General features: G+C 36.0%; 1 protein-coding gene across 5 annotated transcripts in view; it reads left to right on the top strand.

The window, feature by feature from the left end:
* Positions 1-11,405, top strand: part of SMARCA2 (SWI/SNF related, matrix associated, actin dependent regulator of chromatin, subfamily a, member 2) — a 117,806-nt gene extending 106,401 nt beyond the window's left edge. For all 5 annotated transcript variants that reach the window (XM_054002914.1, XM_054002915.1, XM_054002916.1 and 2 more), the window contains 5 exons: positions 3,214-3,319; positions 4,469-4,570; positions 8,528-8,660; positions 9,729-9,871; positions 10,509-11,405. In XM_054002914.1, the coding sequence (XP_053858889.1) occupies positions 3,214-3,319; positions 4,469-4,570; positions 8,528-8,660; positions 9,729-9,871; positions 10,509-10,544 (520 nt within the window). In that variant the 3' untranslated portion in view covers positions 10,545-11,405. The remainder of the gene's footprint in view (positions 1-3,213; positions 3,320-4,468; positions 4,571-8,527; positions 8,661-9,728; positions 9,872-10,508) is intronic.
* Positions 11,406-12,321: the final 916 nt, after the last annotated feature.

Raw genomic sequence — 12,321 nt, 5'->3', positions numbered from 1 at the left:
TTATTGATCTGAGTAGACAAAATCAGACTGTAGTCTTCTCTCATGCCCTTAATGCTTTTTCTTTCATGGCCTTAAATTATTTTAAGTAATTAATTATATCAAGCAAAAGCTTGAGGGTTTTATATGGCATTCTTAGTTAATAGAATGTGTGAACAAATCATAGTTGGCTGGTTTTGCACTTGGAAAATAGAATATAGCTGTTTTAATAATTTATGAGTTGCATTTTTAATATAAAATACCATATAAGGCTGGGTGTGTAAGAGAACGTGGATGTAAAAAGAGAAGATAATATAGCCATGAGAATAAAAGCTATAATCATCAGAAACTGTTTCAGTAGGACTAATAGGCTAAACATGTTTTAAAATTTGATCAGAATTAGTTTATTAGTGGTTGTTTCCTTTTTACTGGAGTAATTCTGTTCAGTATTAGACTCTGAAGCACAGTTGAAGAAACCCAGCATCAGTAATTTTACTCAAATAGGAATTTCTGTTAAGGCTGCTGAAATAAAAACACAGCAGCAATAGTCCTTCTGTATAGCTAATCCACACTCATACTGTACCAAGGTGCAGGCAGCTAAGTTACAGTGTGCTTTGTAATGGTGTAGCAGGATACTGCTTTGTTTTGCTCTCCTCATGATCAGTGCCTTGCATGTATAAGGTGGGCACTGATCACTTAGGAATAGCTAAATTCCCCCTTGGCTTCTGTATAATGCTTCTGAGGAGTCTGAATGCTTTGCAGATACAGTACATCTTTCACAGTATTGTATGCTCATTTTATAAATGGGGAATAGAAACTTAAATATTAAGCTACCATTTTCCACCATAGATCCAGTTGCTGGTTTTCATAGTGTTGTATATGTTCAGAAGAAATTCCACTTCTCTATCTCAGTTGCAGCTGTTACTGCTAAACGTTTCCCTCTATTAATAAAAAAAAAAAAAATGCAGTCCTCAATTTTCTAATGAACAGAAACACACATTATTTTAGTTAGTTGTGTAGAATGTATATATAATGCATTGCTTTTCCTTGTATTGCTTCCAGTTTCACTGTGAGAGGGCAGTCTGTGATGAAGACAGGTTCTGTCATGTAGCATGACACAGACACACAGGTCAAGAACAAGGCTGGTGCCTTTAAATTCATTCTATAAACACTTGGACAGGGGAAGTATAAAAGTAATGAACATGTGAGTCCATACCAAAGGACATGGCAGGTGCAGTGGCCAGAATTTCACAGTTATTTGCTGTCAGGAGAGAAATAAGTAAGACTTGGCTGTGACAGTTATCTGGCCACTGTATGCTTTTGTCTATTTCAGTAACAGGGTTCTTCCCAAATAAATTAGATCTGTTGGGTGAAGTTGCTAGTAGCTGCTACTGAGCTGCCAGTGGTCTCTGTGGATATCTATCCCAACGGCCGTAAGTTATACAGGAGGAGTACATAGACTTCACTGTTCTCTCGTGGGACAGGGATGCACCATAGGCCCAACTGCCTTGTCTCACCTGCAGCAGCCACACCCAGGAGCACACCCAGGTATGTGCCAGAACCTTGCTGAGACCCAGGAGGCAGCTTGGCAGCTACTGCTGGTCAGGCAAGGGTAGCAGCTGCTGGTCAGGCAAGGGCTGCTGCTGCTGCCACCGCTGCTGCTGCAAGTCTGACACAATTGTACAGGATGAGACAGGGGCTTTTAGTTTCTAGGTCTGCACTGAATTAAAAAATAGTCTAGCTGCCTGTTGGTGTCAAAATGTCAGTAGAACAGTGCTGATTAGCAGTCTGCAATTAGAGTATTTACTTTATTGTCCTCTGTGATGAAAGGAGCAGCATTGTCTCAGGACCAAACTGAGAACAGTAAAAAATCATGGATTAGGTGAGCACCAGATAGTTAGGAAATTAGGAAAATTTGTTTATTCCATCTGGTTCATTAATCTATCAGGTCCATAACAAAAATAGTACCTTCTCAAATTCTGATGTTACCTCAGGCATTAAGAAATGCAGACTGTATAGTAAGCATTCATTACTTCCATAAAGGGGAGAGCTGTTGCCAGCTTCAGGGTTTTTATCATCCTTATTCTCCATTTCAGAAGTGCTTCAGTTAACCTTCAGTTCAATGTCTGATAAGATCCTACACCACTCTGGAGGGTGGTTGCAAGAGAAAGCCCAGAGGGAAACCAGTATTTGGTAGCCTTCTTGCCCAACTCCTGTGGAGTTTGATGTTCCTGAGATACTATCTGAGAATTCAGCTGAGAAAACAGGGCCTTTCTGGAGCAGCTGGGAGAGAAGGAAGCATGTGAATGTGAACTGGGAAATGCTTGTGAATGCTGTGTGCAGTTCTTCATGGACTGCTTTTTTCTGCTACTCTGTGAAAATTACATGCACATAGGGGAAAAAACCCAACCAAAACCAACACAAAACCAACAAAACCCCTAAGTGTCATCAGCACATTTTCTTTCAAGGTGACTTAAAACCATGTATTATTTGGAAAATGACAAATAAGAAGATTAAAAAGAGATGCTCAATACGAAAGTGTTAGAGTAGCTATTAAAAGAGGATGAACAATGGGAAGTACGGACGCCTCTAAGTTATAGGCAAGACACTGATAGTATAAAAATTTTATAGAAAATCTGTCACTTTACTTCAAATGAATGAAGAAGTACAAATGGCAGTAGTGATTTTCAATATAGTTGGAATGATCTTCCAGAAACCCAACAGTCATTAATAAAAGTTACTTATTTTTTGGTTGTAACATTGAGTTAGTGTAATAGCAATCAGCATATAGTATAATGGAAATCACTATGGTTTGCTATAATGAGGAATTACAAGACTAACTATTCAGTGATCAAGAAGACAAAGAGTGACAGAAGGAAGAATTGCTAAAAATTACTGAACAAGGAAACTATAAGAGTGTACTCAGCAAAAGACTGAAGAATTCAGATGCAAATCCTGATTCTTCTTTCATAAAGCCTCTTCTACATATTCATCTCTAATGATGCTAGATGTCAATGACATATTAATGATATGTTAGGACAACAGTTTCAAATTTCAAATTGTAAGTTAATGATCTGTACCAAATTTAAAAATCACGGTTCAGTTTCTATTTCTTTGAAAGAAAAACATGATTTTATTCCATTATTTTAATTTCTTTCTTATTATTAGGTTGTGTGTGTGTGTTTTGTGAGAAAGTTGTACTAATTCCTTTCCTTATGGCTTTGTTTTTCTCAACAGTTCAGGACGGCAGCTAAGTGAAGTCTTCATTCAGCTTCCATCTAGGAAAGAACTACCAGAGTATTATGAATTGATTAGGAAACCAGTGGACTTCAAAAAGATAAAGGTAAGGAATGGAGGAATTTTGGAAGTGCAGGTTCTTCAATTTCTTTTTGTTTTACAGAAATGTGAGCATAAAGTTGTTTTTAAAATAGCATATTAATATTTTTTACCACCTGTATTGGTGGATTAGATTTTAAACGTTGTCATACAACTTGTTAGTAATTTTGTTTGGTGTATATTGCAGTGTATCACTGTAATTTCAAGATCAAATCAAACTATGGTAATGTGACATGGATGCCATCTCAGTGCTTTTTTTGCAAAGACCTAATTGTGAATCTCAATGGATTTGGTAAAAATACACTGTTGACAAAGATTTCATAGTTCTAGGAGAATATACTTATCCCTCCATTTAAAATCATAGAACCATAAATATCCTGAGTTAGAAGGGATGGACACATATCAACACATCCAACTCCTGGCCCTGCGCAGGACACCCCAGGAATCACACCATGTGCCAGTGCCCAGCCACAGTCAAGGTGAAGAACCTTTTCCTGATATCCAACCTAAACCTTTCCTGGCACGTCAGGCCATTCCCTCAGGTCTTATCATTAGTCAACACAGAGAAGAGATCAGTGCCTGCCCCTGCGCTTCCCCTCGTAAGGAAGTTGTAGACTACAATGAGGTCTCCCTTAAGTCTCCTCCTCTCCAGGCTAAACAGACCAAATGATCTCCGCTATTCCTCTCAGGGCTTCCACTTCTAGACCCTAGCCTCATACCTTGGAAGAGCCAGATCAGATCCAAACAGAGTTTGGTAGATGGGGTCTAGGCAGCATGTTGCACCTTGGGTGATGTCATAATTCTATATCTTTCACTTGTGTTACAGTTACTGGGTTTCTTTGGTAGAAAGACAAAACTGGAACTTCTTTTACCAAAGGAGCTCAATTTCTCTTGCTTTTAACCCTTACAGTTCACAAAGAAATTGCTTAATTTTTGCTCTTTTACCTTGATGCATTTTTTGAATAATATGCTAACAACATGGTTGAAGATGTTCTATGTTCTAATCTGATACTTATCTTGATGTTTAGGTAATTTTTTTTAAGAGAAGGCTTGTAGTACGTTGAATCAAATACTAATTCAGTTTCCTCTCTGCTGTTCTTCTTTCTGCACCACTGCCCATCAATACTTGTCTTCATTTCCTCAACAAATGCAACAGGAAAGAATTCGCAACCATAAATATCGGAGTCTTGGGGATTTGGAAAAAGATGTCATGTTGCTGTGTCACAATGCACAGACATTCAACTTGGAGGGATCTCAGGTCTGAATGAGTTAATTTCTGTTAAACATACAGGCTTTCTCCATCTAACATTTTTGTGCTTGTTGATTACTATCTTTGTATATAAGCTCTCTGTTTCAGTTCTTACTTTGAGTAGAGGAAAACTTCCACATTTTTAGAATCCAGAATTCACTGGACATTGCTGCAGTGTGTATTTTCAGAAAATTTGATTTTAGCTGAGATAATTTTTTTCTGATCTGTGTGTACTTTAAAGCTGCAGTAACACTGTTTGAATCTGTGGTAAAAGGCAGTGTGTGGAGTGATACATCAGTTTAAGTTTTGCACAGTGAATCACAGAAGTTGCAGAACAGTACAGCTTTAGGACAGGATGTTGAGGAAATACATCATATAAGGCTCTTCAGTTCTGCTAATGGAAGATAAAAATTCAGGGTTGTCCATCAGTAAAGATGTATGTTGGCTCTGAAGCCTCTGTTTTTAAATTTTTTTTATTATTGAAAGATGAGTCTCAGGTTTAGAAGGCAAATTCATCTCAAATGGATGTTTCACATACATGAATGGGCTCAAAGTTCCGAACAGGGTGCTGATACAAAAGGAAAGACTATGAAATCTGGTTGGCAGATAGGAAAGATAAGACAGATAAAAAAGTTGTCTTATAATACAGTGAAACACAGTCTTGGGTGATTATTTTTATAGATGAGATCCAAAAAGTGTGATGCAAATACAATATTCAGTTGAAGCAGAGACCCTGAAGGCAGCTTCCCTGACACACAGGAGACAAAAAAAGATGTTATTTGAAGGCTAAATAAAAGTAAGCTGAAGGATGATGTTGCCAATAAAAAATGTTTTCTTAAAATTTCTAAGCATTAATTTTAACATTTAGCTAAATTGGGGAGTTTATGTTAGATTTTGAGAATTAAAAATGAGTATGGAATTTATTATGAAGAATTGTTGGATTCAGTTCATCATTTAGTGACTATTTTTGTTATCAAGAGACATAAAAATTATTTCTATACTATGTACATTCTATGATTTCTATTCTACATACATGGGATTTTTTTTTTACTATCTTCAGTTACATGGAAGTAACTACAGATAAATCAACTGAAAATATTTTTAAAAGTAAAGTAATTATAGTAGAATTCTTGGGACAAAATTTTGCTACATGTTCAGATGTAGATTTTCAATTTACTACTTATTCATATACCAGTAAAATGGCTGTAAGTATCTAATTATAACAAGAAGGGGAAAAAAATGACGGAAAGTGAATAACGAAAAGTATAAACGAGACTTCAGAAAATGGTAAGGGTTAGTAGAGGAGATGAAAAGAGGTAAAAAAAAACCAGTAATGAAATGGGAAAAATAACGAAATTATTCACATCAGAATGACTCAACCTGCTTTAGGAAAACTGGTGTCTTGTTAGGCAGAGATGGTAGAATTGAGATGATTAATTCTGAGTGGATAGAAGTGTTAGTAGATATTGCTACTCTGAAAATAACATGTATCAGTGTTGTAGTACACTGTTTTCTGTTCCAATGAACCAACATTTTCTGTTCCAATGAACCAACATTAATTAGCAGATCTAATATTGCTTTTTATATCATGAAGCCCAAATAATGTGTACCTAAGGTTTTCTTTCTTTTTTTTTTTTTTTTTTTTTTTTTTTTTGTTGTTGTTGTTGTTGTTGTTGTTGTTTTGTTTTTTTGTTTTTTGGGGTTTTTTTCCCTGTAAAGGACTCTTCTGCAGTAGCCCTCCAATTTTCCAGGCTTCCATGATACCTTGTGTTCTTTATTATAGTTCTGATCTACCTTTGCTCTGACATAATAATTGACTTCAGTAAATTAGATTATTTGTGTGTGCACTCAAAACAAAAGGACTAATTCAGGTAGTTGTTTAAGCACTCTGAACTTCAAGTGTTCTCTTAGTGTGGTGCCTGCTGCTTTTCCTTGGCATAAAGCAGTTCCATCTGAGATGGAAACTTATTCAGTGTTTTCATGGATAGAATGACTTTATGTGTCCTCATATGAACTTTTGTCCTCAATGAAACCTCAGTGTTTTGAAAAGCTTTTCATGTTACAGTAGTCAAATGACACACAGATGCATACAGCGTTAAAGATGCTTGTGTGTCTTCAAATAGAAGATTTCTCATGTTCTAATGAGAATGTTGTAAATTTGTGGTGAAGTTCTTTTGTTGTTGCTTCTCCCTTTCTGAAGGAAATTCTACTGTCATTGTTGCTTGATTTTTTGAAACTTGTTGGAATTGGGTTTCTGTCAAAATAATAAAATTTCAATTTGCACAGCTTTTCATGAAGCAGCCCCATGGGGATTTTTGTGTATCAAAATAGATAGGAAAATTACAAGTAATTCCACATAAAGAAGGTTAAAATAATTATTGAGACCTCTGTATTTCATTGGGAAACTATTTGAAAATCTGGGTCACATTGATGCCCTAAATATGTAGTGGCCAGCATTAAAAAAATAAAATGTTATATAGGTCTTTAATTCTTTTTGTCTTGGAAGAGTGTTTTTGTGAGAAAGCGCAGAAGGTTGGTTGTAAGAGCCATTCCTAAGAACAATTAATATGCTAGGCTTATGTATATGAAAAATAAATAGTTCTCAAGAGGAACTTGGTAGGTTCTGTCAATAGCTGACTTGAAAAGAAGTAGGTATAAGAGAAAGTCAATTATTACTTGACTAAAGCAGCCTTCTCAAAACATTCAGGATTATTTTTTATAGATAAATAGAAAAATAAAAATTTTACCATGATTGAGAGCATCAAACATCTCAGAACAAAAAGCACAGCAGAACTCAGAGAATGGGAAACAATCCACAGTGAAAGGCAGTTTTCCAAAAAAAGCACTTAGTGCTTGGTCAAGTGAAAAAAGTAGGAATTGGGTGTTTCATGTTAAGTATTTGAACAAGCTTTTTCTAATTCAGCTTGTTGAATCCACAAAGTATTAGAGCAATTCTATCATGTTTAGGATACAGACTGCATAATGGCAGCCAAAAATCCTTCAATTATTTTTGTCACAAATACCTAGTGTCCCGTTTTACAAGAAAGTGTGTTATTTAGCCAGAGGAGTAGAATGACAGACAGCCAAGGTAGACGATGATGATGATAAAATCAAATGCAGTCTGCGAGTCTGCGACTCTGTACTCTTTAGTAATGATTCTTAGTTTTTTTAGTGGTGAATTGTGCAGTGCTTGTCTTCTGACATTTTACAAAACAAACCACACAAGGTCATCTGTTCGTTCAGGTGATGAGAAAGAATCTGATACTCAGCAGCACAGCAAGACTTTTACTTTGTTAATCTAAGAAACGTGTTACAAGCCAAGAGTAGTTACTCTTGAGAGTCCCCTCATGCTGGAGGTTATAGAGAAAATCTGATGTACCTACGATACTTTGGATACTACAGAATCTTTGAGAACACATGTTCAATTTAGAGGAAGCCCTAATTATCTTTTTAGATCTGAGAGGAAGGAAGGGATGATCTGCTTGGGATAAATTACTTTCCTTGTAGCCTCTTTGGATTTCAGAAAAAAAGTAAAGATAATGAAATGAGGGTTAGCCATTTGTCATTATTAACTGTATTGCCAGATGATAACTCATGTTTTAATTATGGTGTTTACTGCCTAAGTCTGTTCCTTTGGCAGGTTTTCAAGAGTGTTATGATCTGATGAAAATGCACAATAGTTCCTGTGGTAGTAGAAATAATAAGAAAAACATTAACTAGATGTTTTAGATGTAATACATTTTAAGAGTTGTTTCTTTGCAGCTCACTACTGACAAATTTTTTCATTTAGAGCATGAAGAGTGAATGTTGGCATTTCTTCTACAATTCATGCAACAGACATTATTACTTGGTATTTGAAAAGGCCATGTACTCTGTAGACTTGCACTGGAAATTTAGGTCTATGCTGTGAATTTCTGATTCCACTTGACTTCATAGTTCTGACAGAGGTTTGTACCTGTACTGTAGATCTATGAGGATTCCATTGTTCTTCAGTCTGTGTTCAAAAGTGCACGACAGAAGATAGCCAAAGAAGAAGAAAGTGAGGATGAAAGCAATGATGATGAAGAAGAAGATGAGGAAGAAGAATCAGAATCAGAATGTAAGTCCCCAGCTAGATACTGACAAGAAAATATATCAGAGGATGGAAGAGCAGGTATTGCTGCTTCTGCATGGAGACTGATTATAAGGTTCTATTTTTTATTGTTGGAAGTAGTTTCTTACTTAGTTTGCTTAGGTGTAACATTGTTATGGTCTTTCAACTGGGTGTTCTGGCTTACTTCTATTTAAACTACTCTTAAGCCAGAAACAATTTGTAGAGGCACTTTGTGGGCGACCATGATTGTTCATAAGCCCTTCAGGGCCTGTAATACAGTTTGTAAATGGAAGTGCCTGGAAAGGCTAGAGGCAGTCTTTATTGGCAAGTGGTCAACCTTCAGGCATGATGTGACATACAAAGTTCATCACATGGTTAAGAACCAGAAGATGTTGAAAACACTCTTCAGTGTGACAAGGACTAAGTGAAACACTGTTTCAGAACGCTCATCAAGTCCCTGCAGGTTTGGAAACATGATGAAAAGGATGGATTCCTTCATTGCACTTTGTGCCCTCCAGTACCTCAATCCAAATTGCCCTGAGTTACCCTTCCAAGTGTGTCACACGTGTGTGCTAAGCATTGCAACTTCAGTAGCTCATTTGGAAATGAGTGGATATTCTGGAATCAGAATAACATGTGCTTTAGAAACATGTCAACTCAAAATTCACCAGTAACTTCCACATAGAATTTCTGTACTTTAAAATATGAAAAAAAAAAAAGTCTGTTCATACAAAGGCTAAACATTTCTATGGTAAGGAAGAAAATGCTTTTAAATGTATATCTTTTCAAAGGACCTCTATATACTACCTCTACACACCATACGTTCTGAGAATCAAACGAAAATGGATATGGTCAGCTAAAAGTCTTTATAGTTTAATATATTATTGTTATAACTATTAAAAACAAGAGAAATAAAAGCAAATACCTCTTGCTTTGTTGTTCCACAGTCCATGTAATGTCAGAGGGGAATGCCATTTCAGGCTGCTACCAGAGGTGAATTTCTGTGAACAAGAGACAGTATTTAAAGTTGATAAGTGAATGTTACATTAATGTACACTGTTGAACTTTTTGCAGCTAAATCAGTGAAAGTCAAAATCAAGTTAAATAAGAAGGATGAAAAAAGTCGAGAGAAAGGAAAAGGCAAGAAGAGGCAAAGCAGAGCAAAAGCCAAGCCTGTCGTGAGTGATGATGATAGTGATGAGGATCAAGATGAAAATGTAAGTTTTGTTCAATGAGACTGTGGAAGTGGTTGCAGTGATTGCGTCTCTGCCCTGTCCCGCTTGCTGTCAGAATTCTCAACTATTCATGCTTAAGCACATATTTAACTTGTAGTGATCATCCTGAGAGAATTGGGTGGGGGTGTTAACTGTACCTGAGTGTGCTTATGAGATCTGGTCCCAGTGCTGGAAGACAAGAAGTCTAAGAAGTTTGGATCTTATTTCTTCAAGCTTTTCCTACATTCATTGAACCTTTAAGTCTCATGGTCTGTTCACTTTTGTCCACAGATGAAAAACTTAGAGCTTGATTTATTTTTTACCTTTTTTGTAGTGGGTGCTCCTATTACTGCAACAACTGAAAATAGATGTCTTCCCAGTTGTTTTTAAATGTGTGGATAGAAAGAAAGAGCTGGTGTTTCCTGACTCTCTGTCTTTCCTCTCTAAAGAAGTCTACAGCAATTAGATGAAATTTCTTGAAAGAGAAATACTAGATAACACAGTACCTTTCTTCAGGCTATCTTGATTTGTCAGTTTGTCATATTTCTTCCTCATACTTCCTTTTATTTTTCCTTCTTTAACAAATTCCACAGAATAGCTGGAAAGAAATTCTGACTTGTCTTGTGTCTCTTACCTCTAGGACCAGTCGGAAGCAAGCGGAAGTGATGATGAGTGATCCATAGGGTTTATTTTCTTGGCAGAACTGACCCCTTCCCCTTCTCTTCTCTTTTCTCCTATTTTACACCCAGTGAATTCTTTTTGTCAAATAGACATCGGGTTGTTTCTGTATTCTTATTCTCTATAAATTAGCTTTAGGATAGTGCCAGACAAACATATGATATCATAGTGTAAAAAAGGAAAAAAAATGTAACATATTGTGACCAAATGGGGCTCAAAAAACAACAAAGAAACCTTTTGAGGGAAAATGTGGGTTAATAGTATATTTCTATGGGCTGGTTTTGACTTGGTAATGGTTTGATTGTGCCTGGTTTTATCATTTGATAAGGTTTTTTTCAGTGGCATCAGAAAGGCAACAAAAAAAGTCTTTTGTAGCATTGATAACCAGGAGAAGTCATTAAAAGCCACTGGTTATTTTAGTTTTCATCAGGCAGTTTTCATATTTTTTATTTGTCCTGTATTGGTTTTTTACACTGTGGTACATATATGCGACTTCGTTTAATAGCTTATAAATGTTCAGTAGTTAGCTTTCATACACCTTACCCCATATACATTTTTCCATTTTACGCTTGATGATATTCAGAAAAAGCCTTTTTGAATTGTATCAAATTTATGTCTACTGTAAACTTTGCTTAACTTTTTTTTTTCTCTATTAAAGAAGTTGGTTTAAAAATGCTATTGAATATTGCAGTCTATATAGTGTAACGTATGGCTTCTTTCATCAGACTGATCTTCTATGTTACCAATGTGGATTATCACCTTTTCCCTAAAGTGTACTTAATCTTTGCTTTCTTTGCACAATGTCTTTGGTTGCAAGTCATAAGCCTGAGGCAAATAAAATTCCAGTAATTTTGAAAAATGTGGTGTTGGTGTTTTCCTAATAAAGAGATAATTTAGTTCAATAGATGCGGCCTTACTGTTACGAGTTCCACAAAAATACTTTTACAATAACAATGAGAGAGCAGGAGTATCTCCTGTAGAGAGGTCCACTTTGGTCCTTCCTTGATGTAAAATTCAAATATCATAGAATTATCTTCTAAGATGGAGAGAAGATAATGCAATACATGTTAAAGAACAATAAAATTGAAATAGCAGACTGGTACCTTGAAATAAAAGCATAATTCATTACTTAATTAAAATTGAAGTGATAAAGCAATAAAATAAACTTTTTTTTTTCTTTCAGGAAATGTATGTCCATATGCCTTAGTGGGCATGAATACAATTAGTTATGCAGGCAGTCAGCCCACCCGTAAGTCAGTTTATTTAAAGTCTTATCTTGAGGTGTCACATTGGTGATGCAACATGATGTGGTAATCTAAATATTTGAACTATATATTTGCAGTTAACATTGCTATTCTGCAAAATCAAGAATTAGATTTGAACATATCTTGTGCAAAAAGTGTACAAGCCTAGAAGCCTCTTTGTAAACAGAACATTTCTTTGTTATATGAACTTCTGAGAGTGTGTCTCCAATATATCTCTTCATACTGCTTTGCAGTATGTTAACTGTTTCAGATTTTTGTGCTCATTTGGAAAGTGATTAGTAAGTGGACTGGTGCCCATTTGTTTATATTAGCCCTGCACTGAGAGAAGTCAGCTTTGTTTAGCTTCAACAATTTCAAACATCTTATTCCTAGTGTGAATTGAAGAGCCACTATTTCATGGAGAGGTATCATTGATGTCAGAGGCTCACATTGATGTTACCAGTGTCTGAAGCAGCATTGCAAAGAACAAAGTCTTGGTGGACACCAAGTGAGCCAACAGTGCATGAGCCA

The sequence above is a fragment of the Vidua macroura genome, chromosome Z (genome assembly GCF_024509145.1).
Source record: "Vidua macroura isolate BioBank_ID:100142 chromosome Z, ASM2450914v1, whole genome shotgun sequence".
In the NCBI taxonomy this organism is placed as follows: Eukaryota; Metazoa; Chordata; class Aves; order Passeriformes; family Viduidae; genus Vidua; species Vidua macroura.
Note: the sequence above shows the minus strand (reverse complement) of the source record. Positions and strands in the feature narration are given on the sequence as shown.